Source organism: Apium graveolens, chromosome 7 (genome assembly GCF_009905375.1).
Source record: "Apium graveolens cultivar Ventura chromosome 7, ASM990537v1, whole genome shotgun sequence".
Taxonomy (NCBI): Eukaryota; Viridiplantae; Streptophyta; class Magnoliopsida; order Apiales; family Apiaceae; genus Apium; species Apium graveolens.
Genome location: NC_133653.1, coordinates 240,711,769 through 240,730,960, shown reverse-complemented (window position 1 = coordinate 240,730,960; position 19,192 = coordinate 240,711,769). Strand labels below are relative to the sequence as shown.

The following is a 19,192-nucleotide window of genomic DNA, read 5'->3' as shown; positions in this document are numbered from 1 at the left end:
GATTTGGTTTTAGTCCCTAAAATTATACCCTATTTTAGAAATAGGGATGTGGATGATATTTTGACAAATTTTAACATAATTTTCTAAATTACGGGATGTGATTGAGATGGGGATGCTCTTAAAACACACTCCCACATAGCTCAATTTGTTAAGAGTTTTTCCTCTAAGGCTATATAAGCCATATATGTAAAAAAAAACATACTTCAACATAATTTCCTAAATTATGAGGATGGGGATTGAGAGGGGGATGTTCTTAAAATATACTCCCTTTGTCCCATTAAATTTTATACGTTATTTTTCGGTATATTTTTTAATGTTTCTTTAAAATATATCTCTACAATATTTTTTTTAATTTTTTTTTCTGAATAAAAATTTTATATTTAAATTTTATTAAAAAAAAATTAAAAAAAATATTATAAAACTATATTTTATAGAAGTATCCAAAACGGAGGTAGTAAGTTTCTTATCCAATCTATACTTATTTTGATATGTACAACTCCCTCTCTCTCTCTGTATCTGGACCCACCGAGTAGTGCTTGCTAGTAAGTGTAATGAAGTAATAATTGGGGAACATACATACATACATAATGCAATTCTTCCCTAGATAGAGAGTTGAGTGTGGTGTTTGAGAAACATATCTTCCAAGAAATGCAAACTGTTACGCTTTTGTAGTTTCTGATAGATAGGTATCAACTTCACTCCCCATTTCTTGTTTTTAATTTTTATTAATAGGGTGTTCAATATATTTGATGTTTGTTTCTAGTAATTGCTCTCTTGGGTTGCCCACATTCAATGGATGTATTTGTTTTCCTTTTTTTGGATTTTATGTATAGTTTGTTACCTATTGTCGATTTAATTGAGTTGAGCATTTTGTGATCTGTACCCCCTACACCCAATTTAGTTTTGCCGGCATTGTACAAGTACTTAGTCACAACATTTTATTATCATCCCTCTTTCTGCAATGAACTAGTCTTCGATTTTTGAGTAATAAACAACTAACTATATATTCTGCTACTTACATTTTTATGGTCTCCACGTTTTCACTTAATGGCTACCTCACATTGTGCTTCTTTTTAGATATATTGTTGCCTGATTAAGCTGCGAGGGTAGAGGAGTGTCAGGTATTTGTATAGTCATGGTTATAGGAATCAAGGCACCAAACAGAAGAGGCCCCTCCGTTCAGCTTGAGTATCAAATTCATCTTCACGAGATCAGACCCTGGCCACCTTCTCAGTCGCTCAAGTCCCTTCGTTCTGCGGTTATACAATGGGAACACAATGATAAGTATTCGGGCACTACTAACCCTGCTGTTCCGGAGGGTGGACCTAATGTTGGTGATGGAAAAATTCAGTTTAATCATACATTTAGACTACCTGTGACACTTTTTAGGGATGGTCAGGCTTTTCATAAGAATTGTTTGGAGTTAAATTTGTTTGAACCGCGGAGGGATAGAACTGTGAAAGGACAATTGTTGGCAACTGCTATTATAGACTTGGCAGAGTATGTCTTTTTAAAAGAGGCTACAAGTATTACTGCTCCAATGAATTGCAATCGGGTTTTGAGTAATAAAGCACCTCCGGTGCTCTTCCTTAAGATTCAGCGGGTTCAGAGGAATCATGCCAAATCCTTAACTAGGGATGGACAGTTGAGAAATGCATCCCTGGATAGGAATGGATCTGTTTCTGCATTGATGAATGAAGAATATGCCGAAGAAGCTGAGATTTCCTCCTCTACAGATGACGATGTTTCATCTCACTCGTCTACAATGGTTCTTTCTTCAACTGTTCTGTCACAAGGGGATCCATCACCTGATAAGAAAGAGGTAATGTCTTTTGCTTTTTATTCCTTGGATTCCGAGTTTACAACATCTCACAGTGCATTTTTTCATTTTCATCCTTCGTTGTCGATCAGTTTGGCAATTCACAACCCACCCTTTTGGAATAAAACTTTGTAGTGTGGCTGTAGTGGCAAATTCAAAGTTTTCCTTAAGATATTTATGGAGGCTATGCTCTTGTTAAAACTTTATATGGGCCTGGTGACTGATTGTTATTTTAATCAATCAATCAATCAACCATACCCGGTATATATACCGCCTAGGGCAGTGTCTGGGGAGGGTATACTGTACGCAGCCTTACCCTCATTTCAAAGAACGAGGAGGCTGTTTCTTCAAAAGACCCCCGGCTTGTGTGTGCGCAAATATGTGTTTTCTAGGTACATAGTGATATACAATTAGTCAATGATATATAAAATTACGTAAAAGATTTATTTATACAAATATTTTAGTACTACTATATGTAGACAATAGCTTTGCCCATGGTTTTCTTCACATGGGACTTACCTATCCCCTGAAAAACTTCGTTCAGAGATGAGTTAAGCCATTCTCGTCCGACTTCCCCTTAAAATCTGTAAAAACACATGCCATCCATCGTAGCCTCATATGTCATTTTTAAAATGTAATTTTAAAAATACTGAAATGTAATTTTTAACACATACTGATTGTTATTGTAGTTACCTTAAAATGTACTTTTTGAATGTTATAATAAGCATTGGATAATTAATTTCAGAATATTACGACGACACTAAAGGACGGCACTATAGATCTTAATGTTCATGTTTTGGCTTTAAGGGAGAGGCTTCGAGAAACAACTATTAAACCAGCGACCAAGCGGCATGACAGTCTGAAGGAGAGTAAATCTTTCTCATCATCAACAGATTTATCTTCTGATTCAGAGAGCAAAGAAAATATTCACTCTCCAAATTCGAACTCCCGTGAGCCAAGCTTTATGCTGATTGAGAACACAATTGGCACACGTAGTGTTCAGTCATTAATCTCATCTATTGCTTATGAAGAAAGAGATGACAAGGTGGTCATATATCGTAGCACAAATGAGAAAGACAATTTAGTTGAGCACAGTCTGGAGAACACTGAAATGGTTGCAGATTTTGATAATATCCAAAATGGTAATGCGTTGGATAAAAACTGTGAGAACCCGCAAGAAAGTGGGACCGAAAGGCTAATCTTGAATGAGAACCTGCAGCATTTTATAGTAGACGAACGATTAATTAGATCTCCACCAGATGATGCCAGAATGCAATCCGTATCAGAAAGTGTTGCCCATTCTGACAGTAGGGAAAATTTCAGATCAAAAATTAATGGAGTAACTCATGTAAAGTCTTTTAGGTCACCTATGGACTCAAAAAGAAGCAAGGGTGTTACCAAGAGTTCCCAGTTTATTGGGAAAGGGAAGGATGTTGGTATCAAATATTCTCAGTATCATGGACAAAATATTACCCACAGTGGAAGAGAAAGTGCTAAGGTTCTTACAGATGACAGCAAGCTACAGCAATTGCAACAGAGAATATGTATGCTTGAAGGGGAATTGACAGAAGCCGCGGCTATTGAAGCCAGTATCTATTCTGTGATTGCAGAACATGGAAGTTCTGTCAACAAGGTCCATGCTCCAGCTAGGCGACTTTCTAGGTTATACCTTCATGCCTGCGAGGAGAATTCTAGCTTAAGAATAGCAAGTGCTGCTAGAAGTATTATATCTGGACTAGTTCTGGTTGCAAAAGCATGCGGAAATGATGTTCCAAGGTACATGCTGGATAAAATCATTCTCTTAAATCCTAATTAATTTTTTTACTGTTACTTGCTTTTTCCTAGCCTATATCTTTTTTATGTTTGATATACTAAAGAAATTCAATCCTACAACACAGGTTGACTTTCTGGTTGTCAAATTCTGCCGTACTAAGAGCAATACTGAGTCAAGCTTTCGATAATCAGACCCTGTCACTTTCCGGTGGACATCCATGTGAAGCAACTACTTTTCAGAAAGGTAAAAATGAGAAACTTTCGGTTCTGAGGTGGAGGGATTCATATTCAAGTTTGGGCAAAAAGACTGGCGGTGTTCTACATCAAAATGTTGATAAGTGGGAGGACTTTAACACCTTTACCTCTGCCTTGCTAAGTATTGAAACCTGGATATTCTCTCGAATTGTAGAATCAATCTGGTGGCAGGTTGCTAATTTATCAACTTTTTGACTTAATAATTTTCCCTTATTCCTATCAAAAAATGTTCTTGTAACACTTTCTTTAACTTGGTTTCAACGTGTTTGGTGCTCTTAAGTCACATGTACGAGGAAATATTATAGTGCATAGATGAGCTAATGTGGTTCCATATATTTATTTTTCTAGATTTTGACTCCACGTATGCAGTCTTTTGCTTCAAATGACATGAATACGATCTCGGACACTCGTGATACAAGAACATCCTCCTCAGAAAATATAGATCAAGGCAACTTCTCTTTGGAGCTCTGGAAAAAGGCTCTCAGTGATGCTTATGAAAGGATCTGTCCAGTTCGAGCTGGAAGACATGAGTGTGGCTGCTTGCAAGTGATTTCCGGACTGGTAATTATTAGAAGTATTGAAACCTTTACACTGAATATAGTGATTGATTTTTCCATTTTTTTTGCTTCTGTCACATACCTAGTTGGGTAACTTTGGCTACTTGAACATTTAGCTGATAACATGCCACATTAACTTAGAACATCATATACTTCCCACATTATTTATTAATGTTCATTGTCATGTTGGCCTTATGAGTATCCTTGACAAAGTAACATTAAGAGATGAACATTAAACTTGTGAATCGTTTCAGTCTTTTTGCACTTCATCGATATTCTGTACTCTTAAAAATTTCACCACGAAATAGGCCAAACTGGCCTTCAGCATAATTTCAGTTTTTGTGCACATTATTGCCAATAATAAATTGCTCCTGAAATGCCAGATTCTCAATATGATTTCTTTAACTAAAATCCGTGATAGCAATACGTGGATATGAATCCTTGTTTCCACACTAGGGGGCCTATAAATGGATCAGATATATGCTCCTTGATAAATGGGTATGAGTAAAAATTCCTTCTTGAGAATGACTAAACCTAATAATGACCAATTGACCCTGATTATGACCTAATCCGGCTAAAATCAGATATGGATGTAAGCTGAATTAATTCAATAATGACCAGATCCGGAAAGTATATGATCTGCAAAAAATCGGATTGAACTTATTCCTATTCAACCCAAAAACGACCAAATGTGATTATAGGTTATAATATAACTTATGAAACACAATTTAATAAAACATAAAAACACTAACGTTCGGTTATCATTTGCATTCTAAAGTTAAATTCAGAATCAAGTGTCTGGATCTCCTCAACTACTGTTTATAAATGGAGAGGGGCTGACAAAGACGAGAGAAAGAGTCATCGGTCATGGGCCTCGTGCCTTTGTGCGGTTGAAATGAGATGTTAATGACTGAAACCTTAGGTTAGTGTTTTACTAAAACTCATCATAATATAATAATATATATCTGATATAATATATCAGATTGGGTAGTTATTGGATTGATCTAAATTCATATTTGATTTTCCAAGACCGGATATCATATTTTAAGAAGCATCCAATTCTATTTATGAAGGTTAGTGAGGCCTGATCGTATATTTGTTATTCAATGATCAGCCTAAGAGGGTGTCTAGACATAAATAAGGTGTTTTACCAGTGGCAAGGACTTCATGAACATTGACAACAACAATGCATTTACGCGGTAGAGCAAGGCATGGATGACATCACAAGGGAAAGAGGGGCAGTTTTGAGGTGTTGCATAAATTTCACAAAAGATAGCTGGTGGATTAATAGGTAGGCGTCCGCGGCTCGACACAATCATCTCCATGCAAGCTCCGGAGATGGGGCTGTAGTTGATATTTGACGTGTAAATTGTGAAGTTGCAAGACTATCACTAGGTAGGCATTATTGGATTTGATGGGAGGCTGTGGTGCTAAACGGCAGTTCTGTAAGAGTTGGAACAAGCCCTGGAGTTGCACCGCATGAAAACATTCTCATGGGTACCAAGGGTATGCATGGACATCCATGCAGTTTTTAGCTAGTTAACATTAAAGAAAAAAATTCTGAATGAAAGTCCACATTAATCCCATGTTGCTCCCTTCAGCATATACATATGTAAACCCTTCAGAGGCATGTGGCATCTAAGTGAGAGTGATCTAAGTGCATTTGTCTTTTAAGTGCTTTTGGGTGGGTACCAAAATCTTAACTAGCCAAGGTGCTAGTGTTGCGCAATAAATAGATGTGCAATTGTACACGATCTCTAACGAATAATATAATAGTAAGTACCAATTGTCATTCTTCAAAGACTATATGTCTGTATTAATCACAAATGCTATTAACAATTTGATTATCGAAGAATGATTGTACAACTTTTATCCCTAAAAAATTCTGGTAATAGAAAATTTGTTCAGGTTGTCATTGCAAGAGGGATGGTCATGAAGAAAGATGGTTGGCAGGAGGGAAAACTCAGTGTTTAAGTGCACAGGCACATATAATGGAATTGCAGAATAATAGGGAATAATATAAGGCCTGAATATGTAATTAATATGGTATTAATTATATCAGAATTAGGCCAATAACCAGGCCCATTTGAGAAGGTCCGAAACCCTGAATATTAATTAATTTCGTAATTAATTAATAAGGGATAATTCAGCCGATAAGATGAGTCCTAGAGGGGAAATAAATCCGTGTAGATTGGCCTCCAAGGAACCTCGTGGGATAAGGAATCAACTTCCTATCTCTTAGGACTTCAAAGTCCATTCTAATTCTGAGACTTGCCCACCAAATCTCCCAACTCAAGTCCAATTCAAGGACTCCCAACATCTATATAAGGGGGCTCACCCCACTTTTCAGAACTACGTTTTTTTGACTTGATTCTTGGAAATCAACAAGGTACGTAGGTATGAATCCCCAACTTCAACAACTACATACACCTGTGAATTCTCGACCCGTTGGGTATGAGTATTCAATTGTTGTGACCACTAACCCCCCTTATGGGATGCCCCTTTACCCCGAGGTTGGAGGTTGTGGACATGCTGGACGGAGTGAAGGACGAGGGCGAACACCCCCCTACATACAAGGTTTGGCTCCTATCCCAGAGGATCAGGAATTTTCCGGTCCTTACACTGAGAGAAACTCCGAATCTTTAGATGATGAAGTGGCCCCAAGAAGGAAACGTGCTGGCAAAGAGCTGATGGCTGATGGTAACCAACGTCCTAGGAGCACCCGAGGGGTGAATCCCCAAGAAGTGCAGGAGAGAATCAAGGCCCACGAGGCTGAGATTCAAAGACTGAAGCGCGACTTGGAGGTGCACCAGGCTCCCAGACTCCCATTACCACCTAGGGGGAGAAATCCTCCTCCAATCATAGACCTGGATGGTCCGTCACAAAGAAGGGCTGCAGTCCCAAAAGCTGATCCGAGCAATCTTCTTCCCCTTGGAGATCCTGATGATCGTACTCCACCATTCACTGAAGATATAATGAATGCCCATATGTCAAGGAAGTTCAAGATGCCCACTATCAAAGTTTATGATGGCACGGGAGATCCCGCTAATCATGTCAGGACATTCTCTAATATACTGTTGTTGCAGCCCGTGAATGACGCTATTAAGTGTCGGGCCTTTCCTCAAACCCTGTCGGGTATGGCTCAAAGATGGTATAGTCGTTTGCCCCCGAACTCTATTGGGTCCTTCAGAGAATTAGGTCAGGCGTTTATTAAGCAGTTCATTAGCGGGAGAGTGCATGAGAAAAGTTCAGCATCCCTCATGAGCATTGTGCAGAGAGCGAAGGAATCCTTGAGAGACTACCTGAATCGTTTCACAAAGGAAGTTTTAAAAGTCCCGGACCTTGATTACAAGGTAGCCATGATAGCACTGCAACAGGGAATTAGGGATGAGTTCTTCAAGATGTCCTTGGCCAAGCGCCCCCCTGAAAGCATGTTGCAGCTCCAAGATAGGGCCGGGAAGTACATCAAAGTGGAGGAGAGCATGAGGAAGACAGTAGTAAGTAACGAGCCCACTGGAGGCAAGAAGCGAAAAACTGATCCAAAATATATTGCTAAGGACAAGTATCCCAAAACCGAGCAAAACCCTAATTCAACCCCAAAGAAGGGAGGACCTGGGCAAAAGTTCACTGAATACGCAAGCTGAATGCTCCTAGAAGCCAGATCTTCATGGAAATCGAGAAAGATCAAGATATTCGTTGGCCTAAACCCTTGAAGGCTGATCTTGCCAAGCTAGGTAAGAGCAAATATTGTAGATTTCACAAAGATGTTGGTCATGACACCGATGAGTGTAGGCAACTGAAAGATGAAGTAGAATTCCTCATTCGAAAAGGAAGATTGAACAAGTACACCGGGGAAGATAGAGACATGAATAACAATGGGAGAAAGAATTTTGAAGATCGTAGGAGGGACCAAGATGATCAAGGACGAATTCTCCAGCCTAGGGGACCGGTTATAAATGCAATCTTTGGAGGACCACGACCCCGAGGGCCTGTGATAAACACAATTTTTGGAGGACCAACTGCTGCCGGGTTATCCAGGAACTCGAGGAAAGCGTGTACCAGAGAGGTTATGCATATTGTTGGGGAAGCCCCGAAAAGGGCCATGACAGGAGTAACAATGACATTTGATGATTCTGACTTAGAGGGTGTGAATTTTCGTCATGACGACCCGCTGGTCATAACACCAATAATAGGGAACGGCCCGGTGAAGAGGGTCCTTGTAGATAATGGTGCTTCAGTAGATATCTTGCTCCATGACACCTTTTTAAGGATGGGGCTGTGATGATTCCCAATTGACCCCAACCGACATGCCAATATATGGATTTGCGGGAGTAGAGTGCCCCGTGGAAGGGATAATCAAGTTGCCAACAACCATAGGTCAGGAACCAAGGCAAGCAACACAGATGTTGGACTTTGTGGTGGTGAAGGCTAGTTCAACTTACAACGTTATCATGGGAAGAACGGGGATACATGCCTTCAAGGCAGTCCCTTCTTCCTACCATTCAGTAATGAAGTTTCCCACCCGGAATGAGATTGGAGAAGAAAGAGGAGATCAAAAAATGGCTAGAGGTTGTTATGTGGCCTCACTGAGGGCAGATGGAGTTGGGGGGCAGGTTCTGCCTATCGAAGATATGGATATCCGAGAGAATGAGGAGAAAAGAGGGAAGCCAGCAGAAGACTTGGTTTCGGTTCCTTTAGCCCCCGAACATCCTGAGAAGGTGACTTTCGTTGGAGTCACACTAGAGGAGCCCCTTAGAGGGAAGTCGGTGAAATTTTTGCAAGAAAATAGTGATGTGTTTGCATGGTCAGCAGCTGATATGCCAGGCATAGACCCGGAACTGATTACTCACAAGCTGAATGTGGATCCGAATCGGAAGACAGTGAAGCAAAAGAAAAGAAGTTTTGCTCCAGAGAGGCAAGAAGCTATAAAACAGGAAGTAGAGAAGCTCTTAGAGGCTGGTTTCATCGAGGAGATACAATTTCCAGAATGGTTAGCAAACCCTGTGATGGTAAAAAAGACCAATGGAAAATGGAGGATGTGTGTGGACTTCACTGACCTAAATGATGCATGCCCGAAGGATTGTTTCCCGTTGCCAAGGATAGATACTTTGATAGATGCCACTGCTGGGCATGAGATGCTGAGCTTCATGGATGGATTTAGTGGATACAATCAAATCAAGATGCACAAGGATGACATCCCAAAGGTATCATTCATCACTTACTTTGATGTTTATTGTTATCTTGTTATGGCATTTGGTATCAAGAATGCAGGAGCCACCTATCAAAGGTTGGTAAATAAACTTTTTAAGGATCTTATTGGCAAGACCATGGAATTTTATGTTGATGCCATGTTAGTCAAGAGTCTAGTAAAGACTGACCACATAACCCATTTGAGGGAAGCTTTCGAGGTCCTGAAATATCACAAAATGATGTTAAATCCTGCAAAGTGTGCTTTCGGAGTGGGATCTGGAAAGTTCTTGGGATTGATGGTCTCCAAGAGAGGAAACGAGACCAATCCCGATAAAATAAAGACAATCTTGGACATGGAGCCACCAAAGACTATCAAAGATGTTCAAAAGCTCACTGGAAGGGTTGCTGCATTGGGGTGATTCATCTCCAAGTCTGGGGACAAGTGCTTGTCATTTTTCAAGTCCTTGAAGAAGGTTAAGGATTTTGTATGGAGTGAGGAAAGTCAGAAGGCATTCCGAAGAATTAAAAAATATATATGGCCCATGCCCCGTTATTGGCCAAGCCAGCTCTGGATGAAGTTTTATACTTGTACCTGGCCGTTTCAGAAAATGCCTTAAGCGCTGTATACTATGTTAGCAAAATTCTGCATGGAGCTGAGTTGAATTATTCAACTATTGAGAAGTTTGCTTTAGCCTTGGTAATGGCTTCAAGAAAATTACGTCCTTACTTTCAGGCTCATCAAATTGAGGTGCTAAAAAATCAGCCCATGAGAAATATTATTCATAGTCCCAAGGCTAGTGGGAGGCTGATCAAGTGGGCAATAGAGCTGGGAGAATTCGATATCAAATATAAGCCACGAACGGCAATAAAAGCCTAGACATTGGCTGACTTCGTGGTGGAATGTACCATACCCAACCAAGAAGTCGGGGGGCAGGAAGATACTATACCTCGAAACACAGAAGGTGATAAAGGGGACAAAGAGAAGGAAGTTAAGGAAAAGGAATATTGGGTCCTCTATTTTGATGGAGCATCAAAAACAAATTCAAGTGGAGCAGGTTGGGTTTTACAAAGCCCCGATGGGTTCTTAATTGAATATGCTCTGAAGTTAGACTTTCCAACCACAAACAATGAGGCAGAATATGAAGCTCTGATAGCTGGCCTTGGCCTAGCAGGGACACTGAGAGTCAAGAACTTGAAGGTCTGTGGAGACTCGAAGTTGGTCATATCCCAGGTGAAGGGAGAGTTTGAGGCAAGGGATGATACGATGGCTAAGTACGTCCGCTTAGTAAGGGCTGTGATGACCCAATTCGATGAATGCCATGTTGAGCACATTCCAAGGGAGGAAAATGCTAAGGCAGATGCATTATCAAAGTTTGCTTCATCTGAGATAGTGGAAAGTTCAGGAAGTGTATACTTCCGCGTTCTGAAGACACGGAACATTGATGTTAAGCTTGTAGCTCCTATAGGTCTTGGGACGTCATGGATAGATCCCATTAAGGCCCATATTCAAACCGGTTGGTTGCCAAATGATGCTACTGAAGCCCGAAGATTGCCTGTTCGAGCACTGAGATACTCCTTGATAGATGAAATTTTGTATAAAAATTCTTATGTGGTTCCTTACTTAAGATGTCTCAGGCCCAATGAGGCACGCTTGACTCTTGAGGAAGTACATGAAGGTATCTGTGGGCAACACTTGGGGGGCAGGGCACTAGCTGATAAGATAACCCGTTTAGGCTTCTATTGGCCCGAGATGATGGCCGATGCCAAAGAATATGTGAAGAAGTGTGATCGTTGTCAGAAACATGCACCTGCTGTTCGACAACCCCTCGAGATGTTGACTTCTATCAACTCTCGCATCCCCTTTGCCATGTGGGGAATGAATATACTTGGACCTTTCCCTATGGCCACGACACAAAGAAAGTTCCTGATTGTAGCCATGGATTATTTTACTAAGTGGTTTGAAGCCAAGCCTTTGGCCAAAATCTCAACTAAGCAGGTTGCACAATTCATGTGGGAAAATATCATGTGCCGGTATGGAATTCCCCGCATCCTAGTCACTGACAATGGAACACAATTCAACAATGAGGAATTCAAGAAGTATTGTGAGGAGAATGAAATTGAATTACGATTCACCTCTGTGGCACACCCGCAAGCCAATGGGCAAGCGGAAGTGGCGAATCGAATAATTCTGGATGGACTAAAGAAAATGATCGAGAAGTCGAGGAATAACTGGGTGGATAAATACTCCCAATACTATGGGCCTATAAGACTACCTGTAGAGTCACGATTGGAGCAACTCCCTTCATGTTAGCATATAGGGCAGAAGCGGTTGTTCCTGTAGAGATATCACATTTCTCTCCCATGATTCAAGCTTTCAATGCTGAGGAAAATTAAGAATAAGTCCAGAAATCAAGGATAAATTCTGAAAATTGGGAAAAATCCCAAAATCAAGGGAAAAATTCCTGGAAATTAAGGAATGATATCCAGAATTTATGAAAAATTATTGGAAATTCCAGAAAATTAAGGAAAAATCCCAGAAATTAAGGGAAAATTCCTGGAAATAAAAGTAACTCCTAAAATAATAGGAATTAAGGCAAATCGTTGTAAATGTGTAGGTCGCTCCACACTTTATGTAAAAACGATACCCTGTAAGGGAACGAATGAACTTAACTCTTGCGAAACCTTTTCACGGTTTCCCAGAAGTTGGGGGGAAAATGATAGGGAATAAAATAAGGCCTGAATATGTAATTAATATGACATTAATTATATCAAAATTAGGCCAATAACCAGGCCCATTTGAGAAGGCCCGAAACCCGGAATATTAATTAATTTCGCAATTAATTAATAAGGGATAATTCAGCTGATAAGATGTGAGTCCTAGAGGGGAAATAAATTCTTGTAGATTGGCCTCCAAGGAACCTCGTGGGATAAGTAATCAACTTCCTACCTCTTAGGACTCCAAAGTCCATTCTAATTCTGAGACTTGCCCACCAAGTCTCCTAACTCAAGTCCAATTCAATGACTCCCAACATCTATATAAGGGGCCTCACCCCACTAATCAGAACTACGTTTTTTGACTTGATCCTTGGTAATCAACAACGTACGTAGGCATCTTGTTAAGGCAGATCGAGTCACGAAACACAAGAGCAGTCAAATCGAATCGAGACTCGAAGCGCACGTTCCCTAGTGATAAATACAGTTATTATACCTTAGTTTTTGATCCATAACAATACTGAATAAATTGTCAATCAAGTCGCATGTTTTTGATAAGTAAGAATTATTGTTTTAGTATCAGAGGGATGTGCTGTAATAATTAAAAGCTGGTCTGGAGAGAAGTTCTTTAACAAGGGTGACTTCTTTAACAAGGGTGACGAGAGGAAGTTCATCTATTGAAGTAAGTTGTATAACTCTTAATCGAGAGGAATGTTTAAGACTTGATTAAATTTATTGTGTATACATTAACATTATTCCTAAAATTTCAGTTTTTTAGTTAGTTGTTAGCATGATAAGTAGCAACTAATTAGGATAATGAATTGGGTTCCGAAATATCCTCTCTTATATTTTTCACTATTAGTTTGTATATAGGCTAGATACTTACATTTGTTGAAGAATATAAATGCCAAATTCTATATTAATATTAATGCTGTTTCTCTAATCAGTGGCATTTTCAGAATTGGGTTCACACCTAAAATCTCTTCTAGTATAGAAGCTATAGGCCAGATGACGAAAGATGTTAATGGTCCAAGCTGGAAGATAAATAATTTATAAAAATTACTGGAGGGTCTGGAAAAGAATAAGAGTTTCCTTATCACAGTATAAGAGATTAGCTAGGATCGAAAGAGAATAGCTGGTAGCTGGTGAAGGACAAAGATCTTGCGTTTGTAAACTTGCATATACTGTTAGTTTTTAAGTTCCAACCAGTTGTTTAAGCTAGTACCCTTAGTTGGGTATTGGTTCAGCAGGCTGTGTATAATAGCTTTTATAGTTATTGCGACTTGCGAGTGTATGTATATATGTCGAGGCGGGTGCTCCATGAAGTGTGCTATAGAATTCTCGTCTGCCAGATTGCTCGGCACAATTGTTATTTCCCATCTTCCACATAATTTATGGATGATAATGTGCAAAGCTGTAAAATGGTTACGGAATTTACTAATGCTTTTAGAAGAATTTTTCCCATCTCTCTGCTTGCATTTGCTTTCAAGAACTTTCAAAGCTTTATAAACTGAATATGTAAAGGGGATTATCTTTTTCTCAAAGCGCTTTGTTTCGTATGTGTGGTCACGCATCATATACACATGCTTGTATTGCATCTGGTGCAACTAGTGGATGCTTCTATCCATAATAGTTATACTGTGTTAATATTTAGCACTCTGGATAACTGTTTATTGTTCTTTCTTTCGAATCTTATTTTCTCAAATTTCCAGTTCTGAATAAGACCTTTAGATAACCCTTTTTAATTTTACTAGATAATGGAACAATGTCTGTCTAGATTGGATGTGGCTATGCTCAATGCAATTTTACGTGAATCTGCTGATGACATTCCAACTGATCCTGTATCAGACCCTATTGCTGATGTAAAGGTTCTTCCTATTCCATCTGGAAAGTCGAGCTTCGGGGCTGGTGCACAACTAAGAACTGCGGTGAGAATTCTTAAAAGAATTCAAAGCTACTTTCACAAATGTCTTTAGATTTGTCTATGATTGATAAAGAAATTCTAATTACCAAAAAAGGGTTTTACCTAGTAACAAAAATCATAATCGCTGCATGTGAATACAGATCATAAATAACACAGTTCAATGGTTTATAATTTCGTTAGCCGAGGAGACCGGAATATATACTGATGTTTTCAATGATTATCTCATTAAAGACCTCCATTTGTGTTTTTACCAGATTGGGATCTGGTCTAGGTGGCTAACTGACCAATATGGTCTTGATGTTGAAGACCCCGCCAAAGATTGGAATAAACAAGAGGATAATGATGTAGCTGGAAGACAAGACAATGATAAATCCCTCAAGTCTTTTCTTCTCTTGCAGGCGCTGAGTGACCTCATGATGCTTCCAAAGGATATGCTCTTGAGCAAGTCAATCAGAAAAGAGGTTTGAGCCTAGATTTTAATCTCTGCCTTACCCTTGTGTTTTTGTATATTCCATAGTTAAGTATATTAACAGTAATCAATCCCAATGTTTGAAGGTATGTCCACGATTTTCTACAACTATAATAAGGCGGATCCTCAACAATTTTGTTTCAGACGAGTTTTGCCCAGATCAAATTCCAAAGGTTGTACTTGAAGCATTGGAATCAGAGGTTAGCGCACTGTACCGTCTTATCCATTAATCTCTTGAAAGTGGAAACTGAACACTCTACATTTGCTGCTATTAAAACCTGGAAGAGAAGTGTTTTTCAATGTCAAATAAAGCATGCAAATATATAATTACGTGAAGAGGGAATTTTGAGCCTTTATTTTCTTTAAGCTTTATAAAATACATGTAAAATACTCAAGGTTCTGTAAACAAATTTATGTCACTATCCTTATTAGAATGATCATTATTTGTCTCATAATTGATATCTTTTAATTTAGGATCCCACCGAGTCTGGTGAAGATTCCATCCGAAACATTCCCTGCAGAGCAGATGCCATTGTTTATCTCCCGCTTTCTGCAGCTTCTGTTGCTAATATTCTAGGTGATTGTGGAAGTCGATCTCATTTGACGAGGACTGGATCGTGTGTTCTTCGAAAGTCATATACTAGTGATGACGAACTTGATGAATTGGAATCAGCCACATGCATTAACAGTTTCCGTCTTTTATCTGCTTCAACCAAACCTAGTTGGACGATATCAAGGGAAGATGGAAGTAATAATAGCAATATTAGGTATCAACTACTTCGAGAGGTATGGAAGAGTATGCCGTAGTTAAGGTTCTATCTTTATGTATGTGTGTAGCTATCATTTTTTTACTGGACTTGATAAATCTATAAGAATTGAGAAGTAGCTTTCATGAAAAGACTATGCATGTACAAAAAGGGAAATGAAAAGTGCTATCCACCCGGAGAAGGTCGTTTGTTGGAAATAGATTTGTAGAATGTATGCTCTTCCTCAGTGATCATGAAGTACATGTAATTAGGGTCAGGCTGAAGACACGGTAGCTTGCACTTCATAACCTGGATGTACCCGGTTCAGGTTGGACCGATTTGAAGCATTTTGTCGACCCAACTAATTTAAATTGGTTTGATAATTTTCAAACCCAATTCACTGAAACTAATTCATAATACAACCCAATTTGGTTTGGTTGTGCTGGTTTGGTTCGGTTTAAATAGGTTATAAATTAAGATTAATTTAAAATGTATAAATGTGTCAGGTAGATGTGTTATTTGGCACACGACATTTCTTGCAAGATACTGTGTTAATGTTAAAGATTTATTATCATTTGATCTTCTTAAATATTCCTTTTTAAATATTAAAAAATAAATTTCATTACGTTGTAATGTTATTATACTGGATTGTAGAATTCTTTTTATAAGAAAAACGTAGATGAGAAAAATAGCTGTAGTTACTACATAATTTTCCTGTTAATTCTTCAAAAGTAAATTAAAAAATTGTAAAAAATTGATTAATAAACATAAAGTGTTCTTTGCAAAGTGCATTTTTTTTAAATTTCATATAACACCTTGAAATATAACTTTCTCAAATTATTATAAAAAATTATGGTTGTATGGAACTCTCTCAAAGTTACATGATTACATGTAAATAGTGCGAGGCAAGTAGGTCATATCATTTGTCCAATTGTAACTTCTTTATTTTAATATTTAAAGTATTTTGGAAAGACTCTTTAAGAAGATTCTCTCTTGTTTCGGAGAAATAAGTGGCTCACGAGGAATGGAAAGAAACAGGTATGATTGTTGAATTTCAGTTCGCGCGAGTTTTGTTATAAAATAAAATGTATAGTCTTTCATTATTTATTTGAAATGTACGATATATGTCACTCGAAACAGTTTATACTCAATAATTGTTTAGATCATTTAGTGATAAAATATTGTATAGTGTTTATACTTTTTTCTTTTCAGGTTTTGATAATTCTGGTCACGATAGATATATTGGTATTTGTGATAAAAATGTGTCGATACTAATTGTAATTTGTGTAGGTCCAATATTTATGAATGTAAGGTAATTGAAACTTATTGTATTTGAAATCGACAATTTCTCCGTTTAACTTCAGTGACCTCGTATTAAAGTGTGATACAAGGTTATATTCATGACAGCGACATGTAGGTTACAATATAGATATGTATATATGTATTTTAGAATATGTTATAGTATTGACCATATTGATGTAGGTCAAACATAGATTGTTTTATAGTATGGGGATTAATATAACGTTATTTTAATCATTATCAGACTTTTACTCGTGAATGATTTTAACCTTTTTTTTAGATACTAATTATAATAATATTTATTTATTTTCAACCTTGAGCCTCATATTTGATCTGATAGGTTAGAGACTAAATCGAAATCAACTGGGTTCATAGATTCTGCGGGCAAGCACACATCTTGGAAGTTTGGTGATCGACAAATTTTCTGACGACTCATGTCAAATTCAAGTATGCCAAATCCATAAAATAACCCATCTTTGTCCAAGTTAATAAATTTTACACATATTAGTTATTGAATTGATCTTATAAAAAATATCAAATACATTTAATTTGTTGATTTAAAAATATTTCGTCTTATTGATCAGATGTCTTCGTCAGACTCATAATTCAAATTAATTAAATTTACATAGTGAATCGGTTCAAATAGCCAAATGATGAATATTTTTCCAGAAAAGGGCTAATATTTGCTATGTCAGTAGTAGTAGTTGTTGTTAATTTGTTGAAGGGGGGTTGAATATAAATTATTTTTTTTACATTAATTCGTATTTGGGAAATAAAAATTGAGCACAAATATCTGATGATGAGCTTTCTTCTGTTGTACATGTTCTGCAATTTTAGCTTCCATAGAGACAGGACTACCTAGAGAATTGTCAGGAATTGTCCTTTCATCTTGAATGTCTACACTCTTATTTTGAAAGAGTGGTTCTCGTGGGACTGGAGACTGAACAACTGCACTTTCACTTTGAGAAAATGGTTCTTGTGTGCTGTACTCCTTCTGTGGAGATTAAAGTTTTGATTTCTTTCTATAAAAGACTTCTGTGACTTCAGCCTTGTTTTTCAGGAATATCAAGTCCAACTTGCTAAGCTAACTCCCTCATCCTCTCATATGAGACCTCAATAATTTTGGCCAGAGGTGAGTCAGTATTGGTTTGATTAGGAACTGATATGACTTCATCAGGAATTGATGATGTTGTTCCTTCAGGATAGAGCATAATTTGATCAGGAGTAGCATGAAGTGGAATCTGGATCCTGACTTTATCCTGTTGAGCTTTCAGCTTGTCACCCAACTTCATCAGCTTTCTTTTTTTCTTTGGAGCTTGCTTTCCAACAGCAGTCCGTGTATCCTCAACAACGACACCAGTATCCTCCGCTGGTTTTACTTTGAGCTTGAAAGAGATAGGTCCTTCATCACTATCATTATCTGATGGCTCATCAATCAGTCTAACACCAGCTGTAGCAGTAGCTTTTCTTTTCTTTTCAGCCAAACCTTGTCCAGTCCTTGTGGTTGGCACATGCTTCTTCCTTTCTCCGCCTTGTTTCTCCTGTGATTTAGGTGAGGGTGAAACAACTCTTGGACCTAATTGTCCTCCTGACACATCAGTCTCAGCTAGTTGTTTAGGTTTTACAACTGATTCTTTTTGGGAAGAACCAGAAGTGAAAATGTGTTTAGATTTGGATTTTGAAACAACAACACTTGGGTCATGATCAAGGTTGGTTGTACCCTGTACCTCAGTGTCAGGATTTGCCAATGTTTTATTTATGTGGCATGACCTTTGTCAAGAACTGCCACATCTCATTTGGAAACTTATCCCCACATGCAAACTTTTCTTTTCTTTTGGCCAAATCAGTCATTGATTTTGATGTTATTTGAAAATATACAATACTTCATCCTTATTAAAAGTAACATCAGGCTAGAGATAAGTGAAGATTAACTGCAAAAGTCTAGTATACCCTATCACTTCATCCTTATCACTTAATCTAGCAATCAAGAACTGAAGAATAGTATTACCATAGTCAAATGCATAACCATTGATCAGTGAATATCCTAACTGCAGAGATAATAGAGGAAGAGCATTAAAATTTGTTACCTTATTCAGAAATGCACGACTGATACAGTCAAAATAAAGATTCCACTCCTTTCTCAACTTATTCTAAATAATTCCCTAGCTTTTGTAAAATCTGTGCTATGTCCTATCTCCCTGACAAACTCAAAAAGAGTTGCAGTTGGTGTGACCACAACATCCTGACTATTCAATGAATTCAAACTTTGATAAGAAGAACTATAGAAAATATGATGAAATGGAGTATAAATCTGGCAAGATTGACAAATCCAAGATCAAGTGTTACAACTGTGATGGAGTTGGACAATTTGCAGCTGACTACAGAAAGCCAAAGCTAAGAAGAAACAAGTCTTGATCACAAAGAAGAAGAACTAGGATGATACTTCAG

General features: G+C 38.1%; 1 protein-coding gene across 1 annotated transcript; it reads left to right on the top strand.

The window, feature by feature from the left end:
• The first annotated feature begins 529 nt into the window (after positions 1–529).
• Positions 530–15,665, top strand: LOC141671505 (uncharacterized). The gene is made up of 9 exons (XM_074477781.1): positions 530–686; positions 1,078–1,822; positions 2,565–3,595; positions 3,718–4,018; positions 4,196–4,408; positions 14,061–14,234; positions 14,485–14,691; positions 14,786–14,899; positions 15,174–15,665. The coding sequence occupies exons 2-9, from the start codon at positions 1,136–1,138 to the stop codon at positions 15,504–15,506; spliced, it is 3,060 nt and encodes a 1,019-aa protein (XP_074333882.1). The 5' UTR covers positions 530–686; positions 1,078–1,135; the 3' UTR covers positions 15,507–15,665.
• Positions 15,666–19,192: the final 3,527 nt, after the last annotated feature.